Below are 25873 nucleotides of genomic sequence, written 5' to 3' on the forward strand. Positions count from 1 at the left end.
TGTTTTGATGTTTAATTCATGGAAAAAATGCGCTGGAAACATCGACACTGCTTCGCTGCTACATATAACCTCGCATAGAACATCGTGCAAAGTGATAAAGAAAGAGAAACAATCATCAAAAATAACGATTTTGTTTGAAATGTGTAATTTCCGAAATAAGCACAAGCAACACACGAGCCACACACCCGAAAATCAGCAGCAAGTTAGGGTGAACCAACCAGAAAGTGGGTACCAAAACGCGCCGTACCAAAAACGATGATGGGTAAAGCGACGATGTACCGAGTTTGACAGCTGTGTCACCCCACTGTTTTTGACCCATGCCATACAAATTTTACCTATTCTAATTTAATAACAGGATGATTTTCGTTCATTCGGACGAAAGAAAATCACTTGGAAAATCATTCTGCTCTGTTATTTATCATTAGCCTCGTCATTAGCATTCCGATTCTGCGGATTTGTGTTGAATGAAGAATCAAATGAAGAATCATTCTCCGCACGGCGGGGGTTTTCGTTCAGTGATGTCCCGCGTTACATTTGAAAAGGGCCTATCCTTAAAATGTAAACAAATCGATTTTGATACCATTCCATATAGCATCCCCCAACAGTAACTTACTGTGCAAACATCACCCGCATAATCGTAAACCTTAGCAGAATGAACCCCAACTGCAAAACGGCCAATCACTACTTTTTTCCCAATCATTCATAAGCTCGTGCCTTCTCGTTTAAATGGCCGACAACCGAAAATTTTCCGAACGGCTCCGGGCCCGAGCGCAGAGAGAGAGAATTCTCTCTCTCAAAATGGGCCGAGCCCTGATTCGATGTCAACAACAGACTCATTCGGGTGGCCAACCCACGCTAAGAAATTTTTAGAAAGACTCACAATAAGGCGTACACCGGGTGAAACTTTCCAAATTAGCTTAACATGTTTATCTATAATTTTTCGTACTTGTTTGATAATTTTTAATGCAATCTTGATTATTGATGCACAGATACATTCAATCTTGTGTCATTAGAACGGAAAACATGTTGAAAAATTCTCAAACTGTGAAATTCGAATAAGAAATGTGATGGAAAATCCCGCATAAATCAAAACCACACTAAAACAACATCAGTTATGGTTTATGGTCCATCCTCAACCATAATCAAAATGGTACACTCGACCGTAAGCCGACCATTGCTGAATAATGTTCTGACAGTAATGAGTGATGTTTTTGGAGATCCGACCATACGAACAACGGGTCGTTAAGAATGTTTACCGTTTCAAAATGAGATTTTTTCCATAAAAATTTGATTTGTTAACCGTAGTGAAAGCATATCCGATATCTCGCGTTACATTTGAAAAGGGCCTATCCCTAAAATGTAAACAAATCGATTTTGATACCTTTCCATAGCATCCCCCAACAGTAACATACTGTGCAAACATCACCCGCCTAACCGTTAATCTTATCAGAACAAACCCCACCTTCAAAACGGCCGATCATTGTTTTTTTTTCCATCATTCATAAGCCCGTGCTTCAAATGGACCAGTAACGGTAAAATTTTGTTTTCATTTGTTGGTCCTCTCGTTTAAAGGGCCGACAACCGAAAATTTTCGGAGCGGCTCTCGGCCCAAGCGCCGAGAGCGAGAATTCTCTCTCTCAAAAACGGCCAAGCCTTGATACGATGTCAACAACGGACTCACTCGGGGGACCAACCCACGCTAAGAAAATTTTAGAAAGACTCACAATAAGGCGTACACCGGGTGAAAATTTTCAAATTAGCTTAACATGTTTATCTATAATTTTTCATACTTTTTTGATAACTTTTAATGCAAAATTGATTATTGAAGCATAGATACATCTATTCTTGTGTCATTAAAACAAAAAGCATGTTGAAAAATCCGAAAACTGTGAAATACGAATAGGAAATGTGATGGAAAATGTTTGCATCGATTTTTCTCAATGTTTACGTTCTGGGGATAGGCCCTTTTCAAATGTAACGCGAGATATGGTTGAAAATTTACTACTGGAAAGTTGGAACTATGGTAAGATAACAATATTACAATAACAAACAACAGTACGTGGTGTGGTTTGGAACTGATTTTGTTTTTTCTTCATTTTGTAAAAAATATATAGTAAAACACCCTTTTTTCGAATCACTTTATACATTTATTGAAGATCAATCACACACAATAAATAAAATAAATAATGGCACAACTTATTTTCTGGCAACTGATAACACTCTACACAATATTCTTCACTGGAATAAAATCCGAGATGCATGGAATCGACGGCCCAACAGAAGATGAAGAAAGGTTGGAATATGTCGGCGAAAGCACTGCCGGATACTTATTTTATCGGCGCTAATGCAGTTGCTTGCATGCGAACTCGTCGGGAAGGAACATCCAAGGATTTCTGCCGATCCGGTACTGGCGTGCACGATGCTCTTGCTGCTGCAAATTATTCAACATTTGTACATTTATGACTATCACTAACATTTTAAAACACTTACCTCCATCTAGTTCATCATCACTGCTTGTGCCAAAATTATTCTTTAAACATATTATCAACTAATAACGCGGAGCGAATTTCTGCAGGAAATAATTTTTGTAAACAAAACATGGCTGCCATTTTTTCTGTGTGTGATGGGTTGGCAGACCGATGTCGGGAGCGAACATCAAAAGTTATGGTTAAATCAGGGGTTAAATTGATGTTCGGTACAGTCTTCGAACAGTGGGATTATTTCAAACAATAAATGGACATCATTGCCTAATGTTACAATAGTACTAACTGTCGCATTGTCCTTGTACTGTAATAAATAGAGCATACGTGGAATATATAACAAATAGGTGACAATAAAATGATTGGTTGCAAAATGGTTCAAACAGTATTGGATACTGTAAATTTCTATGCGGGATGTTTGCATCGATTTTTCTCAATGTTTACGTTCTAGGGATAGGCCCTTTTCAAATGTAACGCGAGATTTGTGTGAATAGGGTCCTAAAATGAAAAATATTTCCCCGGTTTTGCTGCATAACACGAAAGAGCATGCTTTTCTGATCTCAATGGTAATTTTTCCGAACTTAAACAATAACAGAATAGTTAATAAACTTGAAAATAAAATAATGATGAGCAGGTCTTGTTTGACATTCGAGGTCAACCTTGACGTAACGAAAGTGAAACGGCGGGTTGCAAAAGACACCACATTGGCTCACTTTTGACAATAAATTGAGTTCTCCAAATTTTATCTCACGAAACCTAATGCAAGCCTATCCATATACGTGAGAACAAAAGATGTTTACAAAGTTCTTACAGATAGATTAACACGGGAAATCTGAACACAAACCACTACCACACAGGAATTTGGATTGGTCAATGTTCCTGTTTGACATACACGGTAAACAAAATTTACCCAAAATTTAGTGCTAAACAAGGAGTGTTGCAAAAATTATTAAAATTTTTGAAAATATATTTTATGGGCTTTACCTAATAGGAATACTTAAAAAATGAGTAAACATGTCGTTTTAATCAATGCTTGATCTAATTATGCAGAAATTGAGATAGGCCTTTAGGAGCCTATTAAAGTGTCTCGAGTATACCAAAGTTTAATCCAGGCTCGTTAGTGTGAATATTATAGACACTATAGATTCCATAGACTCGCGAAGGCGAAGACAACTGTAGCCAAACGAACTGTCAGTTCGTGTAGCCAAACGAGCATGACGTCACGATTTTAATAGCGACAATGGATTGCGTGACGTCATATTCGCTCGGTACACTCTAAATTCACGGAAAAACACACTAAAATCGTATTACTCAACCATGTCTTCGCGAGTCTATGGAATCTATAGTGTCTATAGTGAATATGTGCTTTAGAGAATCCATCTACCAGATGTTTTCGCGAGCTTTTCGAACATGCTGCCAAAACAAATACACACACATCCAAGCACAGCTGTCACTGCTACCCTCAGGTAAGAAGCGGAAGAAGACAGCCCCTCGCACAGAAAAGCAAAAGCAACAAGAACGGGTGGCAGCAGCAGGAGCAGCAGCAGAGTGGTGAAGCACACGCAGCAGGAAGATCGCATAGAAAATTTTCGCCAGTCACAATCTCACTAGTTGGTTGGTGTTGTTTAGAGAGGAAGAAAAACTGCAGCTTTTCGCATCCTTTGGTGGCCAGGAAACCCGAATAGCCAGGTAGGTGGTGAAAATTCGACTTCGTTGGAAGTCCTTCCGTGTATTTACCGTGGTTGATTACGCACGTGCCATAGCCAGTTCCAAGCGCAGTGATCGCGGATTGCGTCGCGTGAAATAAATTATTGCGTTTAAAATTATTTAGCTTTCTTTGTTTCTTGGCCCCTTCGCAAGGCTCTGTCTGGTTCGTGCGGTAGCTTGTCGGGTCAAGCTACGTCGGACGGGGACGGGGGAAGTGGCCGTTTGCGGGTGGTAGTAGTAGGATACGAGACAGGTAGAAGTTACTCATTTTTTGTGGCCCATTAAAATTGTTTTGGTAGGCATTTATTTTGCGTCTGATTAATCCTACGGCGACAGTAGAGTAGTAGTGAGCCGAATGGACATCAGGGTAGTAGGACTTTTACGAGTGTGGTAAAAAGCTTAGCCTTTATTTGCAAACAAAATTGAGTTGGCTCAGTGTTTACATTATTCCGTCTAGTATAATCGCTAAACAGTGCAAGGTAGCCTGGTTCGATTTCGCTTGCCCATCGTGATGAAATTGTCAGACCTTTTTCCGTCATATTATTTTGCGATCGCTTGCGTTGGCTTCAGGTTTGCTTTCGTTTGTATTTGAAGGAATAAAAATCAGCTGGCACGGTAGTATACAGGTTTCCTGATCGTGTATGTGTGCTGGGATAGAACAGAGGTTTTCAAATCGTTGGTAAGATAGGAGATCGTTTTGGTAGTCAATAGGTACTTGGCGTTAATGCAGAGAGAAAATTTGGGTATGTAATTTCTATTATTTATATGTCCCCACTCCTCATCCTTTTTTAAAAATTGATCTCAATTGATTTATGATGAAGAAAAGAAAACACCCCGGTTAATCGAATTGCTCGACTAATCGAGCCATGTGTTTTTCATTTCTTTTAAGCTTTTATTGTGTTGACGGGCTTGGAAGTCTAGTTAGTAGCTACCACTTCTGATTCGTATGCAGAAGGCTCTGGGTTCAATCCTTGACCCGTCCCTTTCCTCCTGCTTCGTATCTTTCTATCTGTACAACTCGTCATTTATTGAACAGGACTATTCATAAATTCAAAGCCATCAGACAAAAACGGATTGAAAAAGCCGTTTCTCTTCCAATTTTCACAGCACAGCACAGAATCCTTGACCTCATGTAAAGTAGCAACTAAAAGGTTATCGTTTACAATAAAACAACAAATTACAAATTACAGTGTCATTCTATATCATATAACGCCTACAAGTTATGCAACCAAGCGAACTGTGCCGCTTCTCCTTCCGAGTAATCCAGACCATAGTTTCCCAAACTGTGGGTCGCGATCCCCCAGAGGGGCACCCGCCTACATCCAGGGGGTCGCGAAAGACAGTCGAATATTTTACTGTAACAGACAATGAGGGAATTTCTATGGTGGGTCGCGAAATGTACGTCTGCTGGCCAAAGGGGGTCGCGGACCTGAAAGTTTGGGAACCTATGATCTAGACACAATCTATCATTTAAATATATCCCCTATCCATGGTCCTATGCTGCTTAAATTGCACTTCTAGAATAAGTGGAGTGAGTGTCCCAGTCCCTTATTCAGTTGGATCTCAGTGCAATTCATACCAGTTCAGATCAATCACGAAAAAGCAACTATTGATATGTTTAAGTCAGATATGATCGTTTTGATCGATCTTTTAAGCTTTTATTGTGTTGGGGCAATAATAAGGAACTCCTGGAAGATTTTCAAGGAAGGAAATAACTTCTCAGAAGGAGCTTCAAGAGATGTGCCAAAATAAATCTTTGTAGAAATTCCAAATACAATTCTTGAGAGAATACAGAGAAGTTTTTGGAAGAATCCAAAGATGACGACTTCGAGAAAGAATGTCTGCTGAAATCCTAAAAGAAACTGCTGGAGGAATCCCATCAAAAACTCCTAAAGATTTACAGAAGGATTCCAATTCTTAGTAGATTCTTATAAGCAACTACTGGATTCCTAGAAAGAATTCTTGGAGGGTTCCAAAATGGAACTCCCGAAAGATTCCTAAAAAAATACTAAGGATTTCCAGAATGAACTGCTATGGCTTTAAAGAAAGGCAGTCCTGAAAAAAAAAATCCAAACACGATTTTGCCGGAAATCCTGCCGAAGCTCTTGCGGGAATCCTAGAATGAAGTCATGGATGAGTTTTAGAAGAAACTCCTTGTTGGAATCCTAAAAGCAACTCCTGCAGAGCCGGATTTACAAATATGGGGGCCCTTCATATAGAGGATATATTTTTGCTCATATAACATGGAAAAAATCAATGCCAAAAATCTTGAAAAAATTAATCATTTTTACAAATAGGGTGGGGCGGGGCAAGATGGGTCAGGGCCATTTTCGGGCGCATTACTCATGTTTTGATTATGTTAATAATTTTGTTAGATGACCAGCATGAATATACAAAAGTTTGGGGCATTGATTGAAAAATTATACACTCTCATTGGAAATAAAAAATAAAATGGTTTTTTGCCATTTTTCTTATGCGATACATTCCATATATTATCCATATAAACGGCCGCGGGGCAAGATGGGTCACCTTCAATTTTGAACGTATTTTTGGAGCATTCAAAAGTTATTTATTTTTTATTACAAGACTATCTCATAAATGACTTCAATCAAGCGGAATGAACGCTCAAAATTATAACATAAAATTATGATAATTTTTTAGTAAAAACATCGATTTTCAAGTCGCCTCAGGACCACTCAAATCGTAAAGTTTTTTATATTCCAAATAAATTTATAAAATGTTTACTTGTAGCTCTTGTTTACTCAGTATGGATATGGAGCATATTTTAATGCGGAACAAATCTTATATTTTGACGTTTTTCGTTGAGAAAATGTTAATTACTTAAAAGGTGACCCATCTTGCCCCGCACTTTTTTCACGGCACAAAATCGATCACTTTTTAAAACTGCTTGTTTAACATCATGTTTTGTATTTAATGAACTTTTTATCGACTTTTAGCATAGCTAACTAGTGTATTAAAGAGTAGCGGACGAATACAAACCAATACGATTTGTATTTACAAAGTTATGGTGATCCATCCTCATGCGACCCATCTTGCCCCGCCCCACCCTATGTATGTACAATAGCGTGGGACACAAAAAGACATTTTACTCCTGTACACTTTTTGAGTTCCATTTTGGTCCCATATCAACTGTGCAAAATTTCAGATCGATCGGAGAAACTATATTTTAGCGCCAGCTATTTTAAGTTTTCATACGATTTAGTATGGGGAAAATCACTTTTTCAAAGAAAAATCGCCACAGGTTGCCCCTTAACCCCTAAAAATAAATCGATGAATGATTTCTGTTGGAAATTTTACGAAGAACCAACCCTCCGAAGACCGCAAAGGGATCTGAGGCATGTGAAAAAAGTTATTGCAGGAGTAATATTTCCCCATAGTAAATCGTATGAAAAACTAAGAATGGCGGGTGCTAAAATATAGTTTTTCCGATCGATCTGAAATTTTGCACAGTTGATATGGGACCAAAGTGGAACTCAAAAAGTATACAGGAACTTGAGTTTTTCCATTTTTTGTATTTTCCCATATAAACCGTGTACCAGGCTAATGTACAATATGTGTATTAATGTCGTTGTGGAAGAATTTGAATCTAGAGCAATAAATGAGCGGAGCTAGGAAAAATCTTGATATTCACTAAATTTATTCATACCAGATTTTAAATTCTAGCGTGAAAACAATGTTAAAATAAAATAAAAGAAATTTAAAAAAATGCTGTTTCTGAGGGTGCTTGCAGCATTGGACCCCTGATTTAGTTGAAATTCATGCCAAAGTTCATAGAGAAATGTCAAGAAGAGTGTTGTGGTGACTTTACTACTGCTTGGTGAAACTGGCAGCACTGGATAATAATTGGCATAATGTCGGGTATAGAAAGCCGATAAAAGTTTATGAGGTAGTTGTTAAGTTATGGTGTTGGGGAATCGAATCATCGTGGATGTAAATACTAAAATGTAAGTTTTATATTATATTATAATCAAATGTATTAATTGAAATTATAATAAAATTGCAGCTTTGAAGCTGATTGCAATGTAATCTGTTGTCGAGAGGTATTCAATCATTCCGGTTAAGATTGCCCCAACAAAGAGTTTTAGCTGAGTTTTTCTAGAACTGCTTAGTGAAATTTGTAGTGAAATTTGTGATACAGTTTTTGCGAAATCCAAAGAGGGAATCCTAGGGTACCCCTTCTGCAATCTGTGGAGCAGTTGCTGGTCGATCACCATAAAGAATGACCACTTAACAAAAACTTATTCTAACGTGATTGCTATAGGGGAGGTTCTTGTGACCTCCAACAATAATTTTTCACATAACTCCTAAATCAAAGAGGAAATTCTCATAGACAATGTTGTAGATACCTATTTTAGTGGAAATCCATTATATGTTCCTGATGGAGTTTCTGATTAAATTTCCAAGAGAATTTCCGATTATTTTTTTAAATCCTTATCGGGAAACCCGGACAAAATTTTAGCCAATTTCTCCACTTCTTCTGTAATTCTGTAATTGATAACAGCTTACTTTAGTAAACCAATGTCTGACCAGAACGTTAGAAGCAACTACGCCAGAAGAGACGTGTACCCAAAAGAAGCCGAATCTTCAGCATCTAAAAGTTTTCTGTTCAAGAGCAATGTATCACATTGCAAAACCAAATCGAAGGAAGTTCGATTCGAAGTCTGTGGAAGGAATCTATCAGATATGCCGAGAACTCTAAGGGAGCTGAAGGATGTCATCATAAGTCGAGATAGAAAGCGAGATTGGATCGTTTTCCTCATTGGCGTGCGTCAGTTGATTTCATGATATTCTATGCTTTGATTGAGTCAGAGAGAGCTGATTGAAGTTGACGCGAATGGAACTACAACCACCTACAACAGTAGTTCAACACGAAGATCAGGCGAACTGTAGTGACCCCGTTGGTTCCCAAGATGCCATGCCTGATCGTGCGATCCCACCACAATTTACTTGACCAACTGAACAGGAGATACACACCAAAAAATCGTTATTAAGATTTTTTAATCACAATTTTAAATAATATTTCATCCATTTCGCTTAAACTATCCAGTAAATTGCTGCCAAAACCAACAGCGGTCGAGTGTACTGAAAACTCAGCAAAAAATGCTGATCATCCATAGTAATCCGTTGACAATCACGATGACAGTTGAAATTGCTGAAAATTCCAGTATTTTTTACTGAATCGTTTGCTGAAATTTCAGCTCGGCAAAATTCAGCAAAACTTTGCTGATTTCCAGCGAAAAAAAGTTGGTGTGAGGGTTGAGGCGCAGCGGTCGGGAGCGCTTAGGTCCAGGCAAATGTAAAGATTTTAGTCCTGTTCAACGACGTAGGTTGAACTTGCTCGAACTTCCTCCATCCCGCTCTCTCCCGTTTGTTGACAAATGGGTAAGAGTAGGGTGCAGTAACTTCGAGCAAGTTCAACCTACGTCGTTGAACAGGACTTTTGTTTGTTAAGTGCTCCACACAATGCATACGTTTGCGTGTGCGTGACAGTAGTTTGACACATTTCCCATGGGAAAACTGTCAAAAAAACGCTAACCTCGACGAAACGGACGCTATGTGGTCCAGACTTTATAGCCAAAATGCTGTCCCAGCTGGATGTGACAATGGTCGACCATGATGACCCGAAAGCAGTTACTGAGGCGTTACAGCGAGATGACCACAAGCTGTGGGAGGAAGCAATGGGGGATGAAATCAGAGCTCTGGAGGAGAATGAAATTTTGGAGTTGACCGAACTTCACCCAGGCAGAAAGACGATTCGATCGTTCGCAGCGACCCGTAATTGATCATACCGAAGTCTATTATCCAGTTTTTCGGTATTCAACGATTCGTTACCTGTTGTTTTTTTTTGGCATGGAGCAAATTCTCGCTGTAACAGTGTTTTGCCAGGCAAACTGAAGGGTGAGGATATTTACATGAACAACCTGAAGGCTTTACTGGCGACCCAATGAAGGCGTGGGAAGGCGTCTCAAACAATCAAGCCGGGTTTGGATTAACCAGCTAGACGAAGCACTACAAGAATTCGGTTCTAATCAAGATTCGTGTCTGTATTTCATCATTAAAGGAGGACGAATCACGTTTGTTACCGTATGTGTAGACGATTGTTTGATTATTGATGAAATGAAATGATGAAATGATTAAATGAAGCTAAGCTGAAACGTTCCCAGAATAGTAGATTTAAAATAATGGATTTAGACGAAGAAAAGTTTTGTCTGGGATTCCGAATAACGAAAAATCGCGAGAAAGGCAAGACTTGTATCGATCTGTAGAACTACATTGAAGAAATTTGAAGCCATTTAATATGGCAAATAGTAATCCTGTGTCAACTCCTGCGGATGCAAGTTTTAAGCTAGACAAAACAATGAGCCCCAGTGCTCCTGAAGAAGTAAAAGTGGTGAAAGCTGTTCCGTTCAAGGAAGCAGTTGGTTCCCTTTTATAATACCCGACCGGATATGCCACTTAATAGCTGAAATTTGGGTTTATTTCACGTTCAAGCCCATCTTCTTATCAGTTGATGATTATTGCACCAGCCTTTGAGAAAATACATATGCAAAAAGAGCAAAAAAAAAAATAAACTTTCATTTATGTGTGCACCTAGTCACATTTGTAATGGTATCTAACTTAAGGGCTGTATCAAAGAATAAAAATAGAAAGAATGCCCTCTCTTGCCTTTTCTATGTAATAGGACAGATCGGTGAAGTACTAGATTTGTAGTAATGAGCTGAATTTTAGTATGGTGAGAAGGTCAATTCTCCGTTTCTGCAATGAAATGGTGCAAAAAGCGTGGGTATTATAATTCCTTGCCTAATTTGATGCTGTTTGAGCAAAACCTTGGGCAACGTTGTTGCTATTTTCTCCATTTCTTGCAACATAAACAACATAGTTATCCAAAGTTTTGCTCAAATAGCATCTAATTAGGCAAGGAATCATAATACCCACGCTTTTTGCCCCATTTTATTTCAGAAACGGAGAACTGACCTTCTCACCATACAAAAATTCAGCTCATTACTACAAATCTAGTACTACACCGAACGTGCCCCATTGTCAAGCGACAAGACAAGTGGCGCTCTCCAAGCATTTCAAGGTGGAAGCTCTATATAACAGTGTTCGTGATTTGTCATAAGAGAAGGTGGTGTGCGTATGTTTAGGTATCCGCATACAATCAGTAACGCACACTGCCGCATGAAGGTTGAACTTTCATCCGCAAATAGCGCTGCGGTAGTGTCCCCCCGAGCATCCGTGGAGTGGGCATTCTTGATATTCTTATTCTTTGGCTGTATACAGTATAGTAAATAAGTTTTTTAAGCAATAAAATGCTTATAATTCAAACTAGCTGTGATGAAAGTTCTACAGTAAGCGAACGTGGGTCGTCGCGCCAACCAAGTTGGACACCCCTGACCTGCAAGTAGTGATATCACTTTTTTGCATTATTTCTAATCACACACCTCTTTCTCACCTTGAACTTTGCAGACCGAAACGATACAACTCTGCGCGACAGAAACCCAAAGCATAAACAACACTGCTGGCGGCAGGATGCTTATCTAGCTGGATGATGCTAGACATGCTCTAACACAAAGGATAACCGGGGCGAAAAATGTGACGCCGACTTCCGCGTAAGGCAGATTCCATATTTCCACCGTAGAAGGTAAACTTGCTGTTGTTGTGTGTTTGCGACTGGAAGTGGAGCAACAAAAAAAGAATTCAAGCATAAAACGGTCTTCTGTTTGTGTTGGTGATTCATATATCATGAAGCAAGCAGATGTTACTCGTTTCCAATTGAGACTTATTATGGACATTATGTTAATCTTCTATTACTCGTTTACCTGTTCTGTAGTTGTTACAGATCTCTTAGCGGAGTCTGTTCCATACCCCACACTGATAAGGAGGCTTTCGAGGCGACATGGCTAAGGCCGATACGAGAACTTACGACACCCTAACGAACCAAGATACGAATCCATTCAACAACGATGCAAACAAACTGTCGCCCACCATCGATGAGGAGGAGACGCCCCAAAGTAGTGGATTGGTCATTCATGTCGTGCCGGAGACGAGTAAAGGTGAGTTATTGTAACAGTGGTTTTCAAACTTTATGTGCCTTACCTAACAGAGATTGTCTGTTTCTCTTCTAAAAATGAAATGTTTTCATTTTCGATTTGTTCATTTTATTTCCGCCCTCTTATTCGTTCATTGATTCAATAATTCCAGCACGATGGAACCACATCGAGGATCTGGATTCGTTCTTCAACCGGCTTTACTGCTACCATCAGAAGCACGGATTTTACGTGATGATGCTGCAGAAGGTGTTCGAACTGTTCCAGTTCATGTTTGTCGTTGTGTTGATCACATATATGATCAACTGCATAGACTATAGCGTACTTTTCAAGTAAGTTATTGAGGAAGGTTGGACAAAACTCGAAACCTCATCATTACTTCTATTTCCAGCGAAAAGGATGATCCCCACAAAGTGAAGCTATCCGATGCGATGTTAGCACCGGCGGAGTGCGCTGCCGCGCTGGGAGGCCTCGACTGGCTGGTTTTGGTACTGGCCGGTCTGTTTTGGATTTTCCGATTGTTCAAATTTTTGTGCCATCTGGTACAATTTTGGGACATTAAGCTATTCTTCAACACGGCGTTGAAGATTGAGGATGTGAGTATAAAATAGATGATTCCTGTTTTGTTTCTAATTACTAAAGTTTGCAACTTTTTGTAGTCCGACCTGGATAACCTCACCTGGCACGAGGTTCAGAAAAAGATCCGGGAGGTACAATCGGAAATTCAAATGAGTATCAACAAAGAGCAATTGACTGAGTTAGATATCTATCATAGGATATTAAGGTATGTTTCGGTTGATGCATCTAGATTAACACGAGATCGTAACTCGATTTCTAACAACTTCTAATGTTTTTTTTCAGATTCAAAAACTACATGGTAGCAATGATGAACAAATCACTTCTTCCATCTACCATTCAACTGCCATTCTTGGGAACTGTGGTTTGCCTGAGCCAAGCATTGCGCTACAACATAGGATTAATTCTTTTCTGTAAGATCACCTATTCTGTTCGGCACACTATTTCAGAGAAATGACAAAACTTCCATCTTCTTGCAGGGGGACCATGGTCTCCGTTCGAAAACAACTGGCACCTACGGGAGGAATTCAAGCGTTCGAGCAACCGGATAGAACTGGCCAACAAATTGGCCAATCAAATATTCTGGGTGGCGGTGGCCAACCTTATTCTCTCGCCATTCATCTTCCTTTGCCAGTTGATGTATTTTTTCTTCAATTACGTCGATGTGAGTCCACGAAGATACATACCAGCTAGCCAGACCAAAGATCACTAATGATGTCGGTATTTTTGTTGCAGCTGATTAAAAAAGAACCAGGGACACTGGGTATGCGGTGCTGGTCACAGTACGGGAAACTTCATTTGCGTCACTTTAACGAGCTGGACCATGAGCTGGATGCGCGGTTGACTCGCGCCTACCGGCCAGCAGTGAAATACATGAACTCGTTCTCCTCGCCGCTGGTGATTGTGATTGCAAGGTGAGTATTCTTCTTTCCTTTTTATCATTTACTTATTTATGTGGATGTCTTGTGTTGCAGTGTTTGAATACATTTCAATACTAGAATCTCTATTATGAGCCTCTTGTGTGTGAGCAAACACGCGCACCTAGATGGTTCCTGTCGTGTTCCATTCCTTACCTTACCGTTACAGGTCAGACTAAGGCCTCAGTGGTCTCTGCTGTACCTACATAGTAGCCGTCTCCATTTTACTCGGTCCATGGCTGTGTGTCTGCACTTCCGCACTAAGAAGGGTCCACAGATCGTCCTCCACTTGATCGACCCACCTAATTCGCTGCGCACAACCCAACTAACATTTATTGTGAATGTAAACGTCAACAAAGCGTCCTCAATACGGCTTGATGCTGAGTTACTGTGTTGTACATATAGATGGAAGCTTCTATGCAAGCCCTATACCAATGAATCTGGCGAACTTAATCAGCATGTTTATGCTGTGCGAGAAGCTTCTATGCCACCAAGTCATAGCTCTTTTCTCGGCTCCTATGTAACCACTAACTGAATAACATCTTGAGAAGGCGCTTTTTCAGCCTTTTCGCAGTTGTTAAATAATAGTTATACGGCATCCCCAAATTAAACGATTAAATATAATTAGGTTACGGATACCGTGACGCAATACATGTGGAACTGGAATTATCACTTTTAAAATTGAATAATTAAAGTACTTGCCGCTCTTTGGAATCGAACTCCCGATTTCCGTATCCACTGGTCCCGATGACGTCCTCGCTGCCACACTGCTATATATAAAAAACATAGAAAATAGTCCGTTTTGTTTTACTCCAGACAAGGCTTCATAATTGTGTCACAAGAAACCTTACCCAACTTCATCTTGTTGCAAAAGCTTGTGAAACGTCAAACGCAATAATGTTTACATTGAACAAGCTGTGTGATTGCGCCAACAGATTCTTCTTCACAGCTTCTAGCTGAAAGAGTGTTCTTTAAACGGCTACGAAGCGCTGCTGTTTTGTGTTTTGGCAACATTACACAACGTACTGTATAAAAGCAGCTATTGTAGTGACTGGGACTCTTACTCGATTTGCACATCTCCCGGAGTTGGAATAGAGTGGAGTAAAGGCAGCCCCAGTGACAAGCAATGGATTTCTGAAAACCAAGTTTGGTAGCTGGATTGTGCTTGTTTTGCAGTCGTGTATTAGCTTATGCTTTATATTTGACTAGCTTTCCTTTTATTCAGCGTTGACTGCTTTTACTCGATGGTTACACAACAGAAAGCAAATGACTGAAGCTTATAGCGCTGAAAATGTTAGTTGGGAATGTCTTCTTGTACCGGTCGGATGACTCTCGAGAACCATTTTAGTCGGGTTGCTATCCGACATCCTGATGACGTGATCCGCCCACCGTAGCCTCCCGATTTTCGCGGTATGGACGATGGTTGGTTCTCTCAGCAGCTGATGCAGCTCGTGGTTCATTCGCCTTCTCCAAGTCTCGTCTTCCATCTGCACTCCACCGTAGATGATACGCAGCTCCTTCTGTTCGAAAACTCCAAGAGCGCGTTGGTCGCGTTGTACGTAGAGTTCATGCTTCGTGCCCATAGAGGCCTATCGGTGTAATCAGCGTTTTGTAGATAGTTTACTTCGTGTGACGCGGTGAACTCTGTTCGATCGTAGAGTCTGCTATGCGGAGTCCAGAGTAAGCACTATTTCCTGCCACAATACGCATCTGAATTTCTCTGCTGGTGGCGGGCGCAGTAATTCTTCCCTAGACCCCTTGGCCATCATGTACTTTGTCCTCGACACACATCAATGACTAATCCGATTCGCCTAGCTTCATTATTTAGTCGGATGTACGTTTCCGCCATCGTCTCAAATTTACGAGCTAATAACAATAGCATCAACGAAACTGAAACAACTGAACGGACTTCGTGAAAATCGTTCTACTCGTGCTTATCCCCGCTCTCTTTCTTACACCCTTTAAAGCAATGTCAAAAAGCAAGCATGAAAGACCATCCTTGCCGTAATCCTCTGCGAGAATCAAAGGGACTCGAGAATGTTCCTGATACTCAAACTACGCACTTCACTCGATCCATTGTCGCCTTGATCAATCGTATCAGTTTATCCGGGAATCCATATTCGTGCAGCTGTTCTCGATCGTTTGTATCATATGCCGATTTGAACTCGATGAAAAAGTGATTTGTGGGCACGTTGTATTCGCGGCATTTCTGCAACACCTGGCGGATGGCGAACATCTGGTCCGTTGTAGCGCGTTGAATCCAGCCTGATATTGCCCCACGAACTCTCTTGCAATCAGTGATAGACGGCGACATAAAATTTGAGAGAGTACCTTGTAGGCAGCACTCAGTATTGTGATCGCGCGATAGTTCCTGCAATCCATCTTGTCGCCCTTTTTGTAGATGGAACACACGATACCTTCCATCCACTCCTTCGGTAATACTTCCTCCTCCTAAATCTTGGTAATGACCCAGTGTAGCTCTCACCAGTGCTTCTCCACCGTATTTCAGAAGCTCGCTTGGTAGTTGATCTGCTCCAGCGGCTTTGTTGTTTTTAAACTGGCCAACCTCCTCCTCAATCTCTTGGAGGTCAGGAGATTCGTCCTGTGCACACTCCTAGATCTTCGGTACTTGCAACGTCGCCATTGAGGTGCTCATCGTAATGCTGCCGCCACCTCTCTACCACCTCACGCTCGCTCGTGAGAATATTCCCGTGATTATCTCGGCACTATAAATCCTGGTTCCAGATCATTGGTAGTGCCACAGTTTTGACAGAAGGTAGCCGCTCGATGCCCGCTTTTCCACACTTTCTGTCCAGTCCATCAAAGTTCCTGCAACGCCACGATGTCGAAGTTGCGGGGATGTAATTCGTCGTAGATTATCCTGTCACATCCTTGTTGGGAGTGCGACATCTGTCTCCCTATCTATGGGCGGCAATGTAAAGAGACACTTGACAATAGATTTGCATTATACAGTTCACTGTAGAAGTCCGTGCAATAAACATCGCTGTATCGTACTTCGTCGTTTCCCACTGTATACGCGAATACCGAAAGTCCCCCGGATCGATTCCCTGGTTCCGCCTTCGGTAGTGATTCCACTGCAGTGTGATTAGTGCAGCGAAACCGAATCCAGTGACTGATGCATGAACGAGAGCTGATGAGAAGTGTCATGCGACGATTGTATTGTACATTGACGATAATCAGCTGAACATAGTGAAAGATGCTGGTAGTGCTAAAGCTGTTTGGGACCAATTGAAACAGTATCACGAGAAGATGTCCATGACTTCGCGCGTGTCATTACTGAAGAAATTGTGCAGTTTGAATATAACCGACGGTGTGGATGTCGAGAAGCATCTATTCGAGTTGGAAGAACTGTACGAGAGGCTTGCGTGCGCCGGCCAGCCATTAGAAGATCCACTGAAGATTGCCATGTTGTTGAGGAGTTTGCCGGACTCGTATGGTGGCCTCGTTACGGCCCTAGAGAGTCGCCCGGAGGCGGATTTGACCACTGGCACTTGCAGAAGCTGTTGGATGAATACCAGCGGCGAGCGGATCGCAGTGCGAAATCTGGTAAAACGGCCATGAAGCTGGAACGGAAGATTGCCCAGAAGCAGAAAGTGTGTTTTTATTGCGGAAAACCAGGGCATTTCCGAAGAAGTTCTGCTGAACTTCAACAGAAGAGAAGTGAAGAAGATTCGAAGAAAAGAAAAGCGGATAAAGTGAAAGTGAAGGATTCTTCAAGGGACAATCCGATTTGCTTTTCGGTTGCCGGGGTTCGGCAAAGGAGCCTGTGGTACATTGACAGTGGTTGCTCATATCATATGACCAACGACCGCTCATTCTTCACGAAGTTGGATAGCAGCAAGTGCGTCGAAGTGGCGTTGGCAGATGGCTCTGCCACGAAGTCCCACGGAATGGGTGAAGGTCTAGTGAAGTGCGTGAACGCGGCAGGAAAGATCGTCAATGTACGGCTGACAGAAGTGCTGTACATACCGACTTTGGACAGTGGACTGATTTCTGTACAGAAGCTGACGCAGAAAGGCTTCGGAGTGGACTTTGTTGAACCGTGCTGTGTGATTAAGAGTGACAAGGCAGAGACTGTTTCAGTGGGCGAAGTGTACGGGAGTTTGTTCGTGCTGAAGACCGTCGAGTTTTCGAAGCTGAGCAAGGAGGTTCGTCATCCGAAGAACTGCTAACATATTTGGCACAGACGTTTCGGACACCGAGATCCTGCCGTGCTTGATCGTCTGAGAACCGGTGGCTTGGCAGAGGGATTCCGGATCCAGGATTGCGGACTGAGGCAGATTTGCGAAACCTGTCTGGAAGGTAAGCTTCCCCGTTGTCCTTTTCCAAAAGTTTCCCAGAACAGATCCGGCCGTGTACTGGACCTAGTGCACACTGATGTCTGTGGTCCCATGTCGAACGTCACTCCTGGAGGAAACAGATACCTGATGACGCTCATCGATGACTTCAGCCGATACACCGTAGTTTGCTTGCTGAAGAAGAAATCGGAAGTCGTCGGGTGCATCAAGCAGTACGTCGCTCACGTCAAAGCGTTGTTTGGGAGAGCTCCTTGCGTCATCAGATCGGATGGTGGCGGCGAGTATGTTAACAACGAGTTGCGGAACTTGTACTTGGACGAAGGCATACAGGCACAGTATACCGCGGCCTATTCGCCGCAGCAGAACTGCGTCGCGGAGCGCAAGAACCGCACGCTGCAAGAGATGGCTACCTGGATGCTGATCGGTGCGAAACTTCCGAAGCGGTACTGGGGGGAGGCGGTAGTGACTGCTGCCTATACGCAGAACCGGTTACCCTCCCGTGCGATAGACAGAACCCCGTACGAGAAATGGTTCGGAAAGGTGCCTACCGTGGAACATTTTCGCACATTTGGAAGCCCGGTGAATGTTCGCATCCCGAACGCGAGACACCAGAAGCTTGTTTTGGTCGGATACAACGAAGAAAAGAAGGCCTACCGTTTGTTGGACATGAAGGCGAACAGGATAACGTTCAGCCGAGATGTTGAGTTCTTCGAACAGAAAGTTGGACAGGAAGCGGCCTTGGAGGAATCGGATAACGTTGGTGACGCTGGTTGGATGCCAATCGCGATTCAGGAGGAGCCAATCCAAGAGCAGGAAGTCGTTCAGGAGGAGCTACTAGAACGTGAAGGCATGGTTCGAGGAAGCCCCTTGCAGGAGGAGCAGGTGAATCCAAGAGATGATGCAGAATCCGAAGATGAATTCTACGGATGCGAAGATAAACCGGCAGTAGAACAGCGAGTGAAGAAGCGATCCACTAGAGGCGTTGGTCCGCGGAGATTGGACGATTACGTCGTTGGTGTAGTCGTTAATGAAAGTCCGATGTTCTAAGTGTAAGATGTTTGTCTCAATGTTTGTGTTATATGTGAGTAAACTTGTAAATTATACGATAGCTGTAAAAGATTGTCGCAGAAGATGTCGAGGAGGAGTGTTGGGAGTGCGACATCTGTCTCCCCATCTATGGGCGGCAATGTAAAGAGACACTTGACAATAGATTTGCATTATACAGTTCACTGTAGAAGTCCGTGCAATAAACATCGCTGTATCATACTTCGTCGTTTCCCACTGTATACGCGAATACCGAAAGTTCCCCGGATCGATTCCCTGGTTCCGCCGTCGGTAGTGATTCCACTGCACGGCCAGTCCGCCGTGGTCCACCTCGCTCTACAATCCTGCGAAACCAAGTGACTTGAAATTCAATGTTCCAAGTTTTCAATCGTAGTCCTCTTTTCGTCGCGTGGGTTTTGGCCGATTGTATCGAGTCGTATTTTCTCCTATGTTATTCGCAATGGGGATGTTTAAGGGTGGCTTATTGGACCTACGTCAACGATCCTGTCTCGCCGGAGGGCCATCGTGCCAGTTCTGTTTAGCGTCCCAACCAACATGCCTCACATCGTATATCATCGAAAGTATGAATGAACACGTGCAGACCGATGTCATCTACACAGACCTATCTGCTGCTTTCGACAAGCTGGACCACGACATTGCTATCGCTAAACTCGACAGATTCGGCCTCAGTGGTAATATCTTGCGCTGGTTCCGGTCGTATCTCTCCAATCGTCAACTGATGGTATCCATAGGAGATTTCAGATCAGAACGTTTTCACGCTTCTTCCGGTGTTCCTCAAGGAAGCCACCTGGGACCGGTGATCTTCCTACTGTATTTCAACGATGTCCATCTTATCATTGAAGGACCCCGATTATCGTATGCCGACGACCTCAAAATGTTCCTCAAGATTCGCACCCTTGCCGACTGTCAATTTCTTCAGCAGCAGATTGAACTTTTCACTAACTGGTGCTTGTTGAACCGAATGACTGTCAATCCTACGAAATGCTCCGTCACTTGCTCCGTCATCACGTTTTCTCGACGAAAGAAGCCGGTTCTCTTCGACTACAGCATGCTTGGCGTCACTATCGAGCGAGTAAACCATATCAAAGATCTAGGCGTTATACTAGACTCCCAGCTGACATACCACCAGCATGTATCGTATACGGTCAACAAAGCTTCCAGAGCTCTGGGATTTATCTTCAGAGTAGCGAAGAATTTTTCCGACATCCATTGCCTGAAGTCTCTTTACTGCTCCCTAGTGCGCTCCATTCTTGAATACTGTTCTGCAGTCTGGAGCCCGGCTTACTGCAACGGTTCCGAAAGAATTGAATCTGTCCAACGTCGCTTTCTCCGTTTCGCGCTTCGAAAATTGCCTTGGAGGGATCTGACTCGTTTACCGAGCTACGAAAACCGCTGTCGTTTAATCGATCTCGAGTTACTCCGTAACCGTAGAGAAACGACCAGAGCACTGATGATTGCAGACACGCTACAAGGACGTATAGACTGTGGGACAATCCTGGAACAAATAAATTTGAACGTTCAGCCACGTGCACTTCGCAATAGCATTCCACTAAGATTGCTTCTACGAAGATCTAATTATGCGATGCACGACGCTATCCACGGGTTGCAACGGATTTTCAACAGAGTCGCATCAATCTTCGATTTTCATCTGGCTCGGGAAACTCTTCGCCGGAGATTCTCTTCGTTTTTTAACAGTAGAAACAATTGACTACGTCTGTGTTAGAATTTAAGCTTGTATTTTACCTTTTGACATGTCTTTTGTTTCGTTTGCTAGCATATTTCTCTTTGTATTATGTATATAATTTTAACACCAAACATCATTGGGGCAGGTTGCTGCCTGTTGATGCACACACAACAAATAAACAAATAAACACTGGGACGACCTCGCTGATGGGGTTAACACCTTGGATCTAGCTGAACGTGATGCAGCATTTCTTACTCAACCGCTGGATGCCAGAACAGACGCTGTTTGAGCCGCACCTCCTTGGTGAACAGACGCTCGGGTCGTACCTCCTCAATCTAGCTGAAGTCAGAAGGACAACAGTGCCCAGCCTGCACTACCAGCTAAGCATACAACTCTGGCGGTCTTTGTCATCGCTTGACCCGTGGAAGCCCGAGGTAGGAACTTGTGAGGACCAGAGCAATGTTGGACGCTTCTTTATCGACTCATCGTTTTACAGGCAACATAAGGGTTAAGGGGAATTTCGTTTAAGTCGCTGGTATGCCGAGACCGAGATAGCCTTTATGGCGCTTTTAGAGTGGGATTGACTGACTTCGTCCGAAACGGATACTTCCTCAGATTACTCTAAGGTCGGCCGTCCAGTCTTCTACTAGGCGCTAGCAGCAGCCAAAGTTTTAAGTATTTAGCCTTTTGGCACTAATTTTCAGGCTTTCTGTGATAAATTCTTACCACTAGCTAAATATAACCCGGCTATCGTAGCGTAATCAAATCGTCTCTTATTCCAAACAATATTTTTTTTGTTTTGTTTCCAGAAATGTGGCGTTCGTTTGCGGTGGTGTGGCATCGTTGATATTCCTTCTAGCAGTGTACGACGAAGACGTATTTCAGGTGCAGCATGTTTTCACGATTTTCACCGTTTTGGGCGCTGCGAGTGTTATTTCAAGGTATGTTTACGAACTCATCGGGTAGGTAGTTGATAAGAAAAATATCAATCAGATTTTATGTCCTTACAGGTCTATGATTCCTGACGAGAACATGATATGGTGTCCGGAGCAGCTATTACGAAATGTCCTTGCGCATGTACACTATCTTCCAGCTTCATGGCGGGGTTACGCCCACACTTCCACAGTTCGAGATCAGTTCGAGCAATTTTTCCAGCTGAAAGCAGTAAGTTCAAGTTCAATAACTCTTTTGTTTTATCGACCAAGGAAAAGGTGTAAACACAACACTAACTAATGCTTTCATGTTTTTTAGATGTACATCATGAACGAGTTGTTCAGTCCCTTCGTTGCGCCGTTCGTATTGCTGTTTGTACTAAAGCCCAAAGCCCTGGACTTGGTGGACTTTTTCCGCCACTTCACGATCGACGTCGTCGGCGTAGGCGATGTGTGCTCGTTCGCCCAGTTGGATGTCCGTAAGCACGGCAATCCGGATTGGCAAGTCACCAACAGTGCCATCGAGAAGGACTCCAACGAAGCCATCAACACTCCGGTGATAGAAAACAATCAGTACACGCAAGGCGAGCACGGAAAGACGGAGCTTTCCTTAGTTCACTTCACGCTCACCAATCCCACATGGCAGATGCCACCGGAAGCCAGACACTTTGTGCAGGGAATTAAACGGCACGCCCTACAGGATCTCAACCGGCAGCGAGGTATCCTGTACGGAGGCGTTCCTCCAACCATGACCAATCCCATGACACAGAGTCTCCTGTCGATGGAGAGCCTCGGAGATCAGTATCAATCGATAATTCATCCGATTCTGCAAACTCATCACCTATCAAACTCGCAACAGTTAGGTCTATCGTTGAACCTGGGTGGATTCGGTACACCACCGCCAATTTCACTTCCTGCTGGGGTGGCACCTCATCTTCAGCAATCCAATGTGCAATCACACTATCAGTACAACTCCCCTCCCTCGTTCGACTTCGAGCGGATGCTGCAGCAAAATCTCACCGATGGCAGTACGGTGGCACCTCTCCGGAGCACGTTCCTGCATGACATCAACGAAAACGACGGCGATGAGAATGGTGGAGGCGGCATGGAGGGAGCTGCTGGAGTGGCTGGAGGAAGTCAACTTTATTCATCTAGTCAAGCTGCTGGTCAAGGCCTTGGTGATCCAAGGACGACCATGAGTTTTAGCACCCGAGGCGGTATGAGTAGACGGGAGGGACCTGCCGAAGGTTCCCGCAATGGGCTGCTGTCGAGGTATGTGCAAGGCTATGAGAGAATGTAATGGGAATAATTTGAATCTGCCCGAGGTTACAGCTCTCCTAGAATTTGATGTAGGACAAAACAACATCGAAAGTAGCGTGCCTTCTAGACACTGTTTGCTAATCAGTGTGGAATTGGGGTTTTAAGCACACCGGGGCAAGTTGAAACGGGTGGGGCAAGATGAAACACGAAGTTTTGAAATAGATTTCAAAACAATTTGGATTTTTTTCTTTCGCCAAAAGATTACTTGAATCAAAAACTATGTGTTATGACATTCAAGTTATTCACCATCATTGGATAACATCATGTTAACCCACTGTTTCAACTTGCCCCGGTGTACCTCAATACGCAAAAATTTACGAATGTTTGCAAAGGCCTGAAACGAGACTGGTCGTATGAGTAAAAAGTCACCGTAAAGTTGGTGACTTGTAGTGTCTACTCAAAAGTAAAGTTCAGAGTTTACTACCTACAATGTTTGCACTAAAAAGCTGGAAAAAAAATTGATTTTCTCTTATGTTCATTCCACTTTAAAAGTTTGTCGAAATGTAGTAATCAATGTGAACCTTTTTTTACAGTCTTTACGGGGAAAACGTAGGATCTCAGGCACCGTCGCACGAGGTAACGCAAGCGGATATGTGTCTTAGTACTTTGTACCTGCACGAGTTGCATCACAATCACGTGAGTAGACTGTTACCCAGAATAGTTCTTTAGGTAAAGTAAAACTCCCGCCTTTCCCAAAATCCATCAGATGCGACGTCGCGGTGGCAGCCTTCGGACCGAGGCAGCCCAACGGCAGCAGTGGCAACGGCCACACCAACAGCAATCACCATCGGTCGTGTTTTCCGGCTCCGGTCACGTGTCCGGTTCTGGAGCCGCAGCCACCACATCCAGTTCGACCTCGGCTGCGGAACGAACGCCGCTCCTCGGGGGCAAAAAGTCCTAGCAAAACGCCGAGTGGGTCTAACGATAGGATATAACGTTATAGTTCCACACAAGGATTTAGGCGAAGTGATATTTTTTTAAGTTACAATGAGGCAAGATCGATAGGGTTGTACCAGCCCCGTGTGTGTTGCCCTAGGTCGTAAGCGTGAATGTTAGTATGTGTTTATTCGGTAGCTCTTGTCCTCCCGACACTCAGTGTTTTCGTGAAAGCAAAGAACTCACACACACAAACTCACGTTCGATTCACTCTAATTTTAAGTAGGAAATCATTTTTTTAATTATATTTTGGACGAAACTACTTATCCGCACAGATCCGTTGATGATGCGATCGTCCTCTATTTTAGTCGAATGGGCAGAAACATCGTGATGAAACCAGTTGGACAAAGTTTTATTGGTCTTTACCTATCTCTGTAAATAGCCATTAAAGAATTTCGAAAATCGATAAATTTCTTACACTGAACAGATGTATTTATAGTATGAATCGATTTGTAACCTCTTGAAAGATTACTAACTCAAGGCTGGATTCAAGTGATTCAACACATTAGAAAACTTTTCTGTACATATTTTCGGCAACAGAATTTGAAGGAGAATAACATATTTTCAAGTTGAACGCTATGTTGTATTTTTTCGACCATCGATGACATCATTCCATAGAGATATAGAGGCAGAACTCAAAATGTGGCTATTATTAATAACTGAACATCTGGTATAATTTATATTTACCTTCAACGATTTCTATTGGCATCTCCATTTTAGTTCCAGATTTCTTGAGTCTATCGGTATTTAGTAAAACAGTAATGGCTCGAGTTTATCACCCCATCACATTTATAGCCTTTTCATTACATAATTTCAAGCAGGTTTGAGTTCAATAATCGAAGTCGTATGCGTAACGGACGATGCTCATCACGATCATTGTTATTCGGCAGTGTTTTTCCCAGCGATTTCATGTCCGGATTTTATTTTATAGATTCGTTCCTATTTTTTCCGACATTCTTTCAGATGTTATTTTGCTTCTTCTTGGCGTAACGTCCCCACTGGTACGAGGCGTGCCTCAGAGCCTTTGACCTCTGAGCTTCTCTTACTTATACCAACAGGCTAGAACAAATTTCATTCAGAAAGTTATGTAAGGATTTGAATCCTTATTTCAGCAAGGATTCAAACCAATACACATTAGAACTGTTGTTTTCAATGTGAATAAAACCAATTGTTGACTTGCATCCTTCTTTGCCACCAAACATCATATTGCTACAGTCAATGGTAAAATGGAACATTTTTAGTGGTGGATTACATCAGTATGAGGCTCTATTTAATATGAGCAACTTACCGATTGCTGCACTACGAAGTTGCCATTTGTGTTGCGGCGGAAATTTTCTTTACACACAATTCAGATTGCACTTGGGTTTATTTACTATGCTATACCCTATTCTATGCCTAAGAAGGTCCAGAAAATTTTCATCACGAAATCGGTTTCAAACTAACTTCTCTCTGCATGGTTTTGCTTAATACCTGCGCGTTTGCCGCTTTGACTTTATGTGACTGTATTCCAGTTGTAACGGGATATTTTCTGATTTTTTTCAAAATTTCGAGAGATTCCTTCCGTGATTCATTCTTTCCAGACTTCCCTGAGATTCATCTTTGGGATTTTTACCGAAACACCTACATGATTTCTTCCAGCATTATTCACAAATTCCTTCAAGAATTTCACCAGGGATTTTTTGCGGGAACTTTAGAAGATAAGAGTAACGTGACGTGAAAATCGTTATCGATGACATGAACGCGCAGGTAGGAAGGGAGGAAATGTACAGATCGGCTATCAGGCGAAACAGCCTGCACGCCGTATCGAATGATAACGGCCAACGCAGTATGGTAGTCCAAAGCACTTTCTTCCCCCGCAGAAACATCCA

At 42.5% G+C, this 25873-nt stretch overlaps 1 protein-coding gene and 1 long non-coding RNA gene across 2 annotated transcripts; one reads left to right on the plus strand and one right to left on the minus strand.

The window, feature by feature from the left end:
• Positions 1-2124: 2124 nt before the first annotated feature.
• Positions 2125-3360, minus strand: LOC134291371 (uncharacterized). Its single transcript, XR_009999053.1, has 2 exons — positions 2491-3360; positions 2125-2431 (listed from the first exon to the last, which is right to left on the minus strand). It is a non-coding gene; the product is annotated as an uncharacterized LOC134291371 (long non-coding RNA).
• A 629-nt stretch (positions 3361-3989) lies between these two features.
• On the plus strand, positions 3990-24579 carry LOC109408400 (autophagy-related protein 9A). Its single transcript, XM_062861102.1, has 14 exons — positions 3990-4169; positions 11676-11850; positions 12040-12262; positions 12411-12588; positions 12648-12852; positions 12916-13040; positions 13118-13245; positions 13312-13496; positions 13568-13746; positions 21627-21758; positions 21828-21981; positions 22069-23021; positions 23603-23705; positions 23776-24579. The coding sequence occupies exons 3-14, from the start codon at positions 12106-12108 to the stop codon at positions 23968-23970; spliced, it is 2694 nt and encodes an 897-aa protein (XP_062717086.1). The 5' UTR covers positions 3990-4169; positions 11676-11850; positions 12040-12105; the 3' UTR covers positions 23971-24579.
• The last annotated feature ends 1294 nt before the right edge of the window (positions 24580-25873 follow it).

Source organism: Aedes albopictus, chromosome 3 (assembly GCF_035046485.1).
Source record: "Aedes albopictus strain Foshan chromosome 3, AalbF5, whole genome shotgun sequence".
NCBI lineage: Eukaryota > Metazoa > Arthropoda > Insecta > Diptera > Culicidae > Aedes > Aedes albopictus.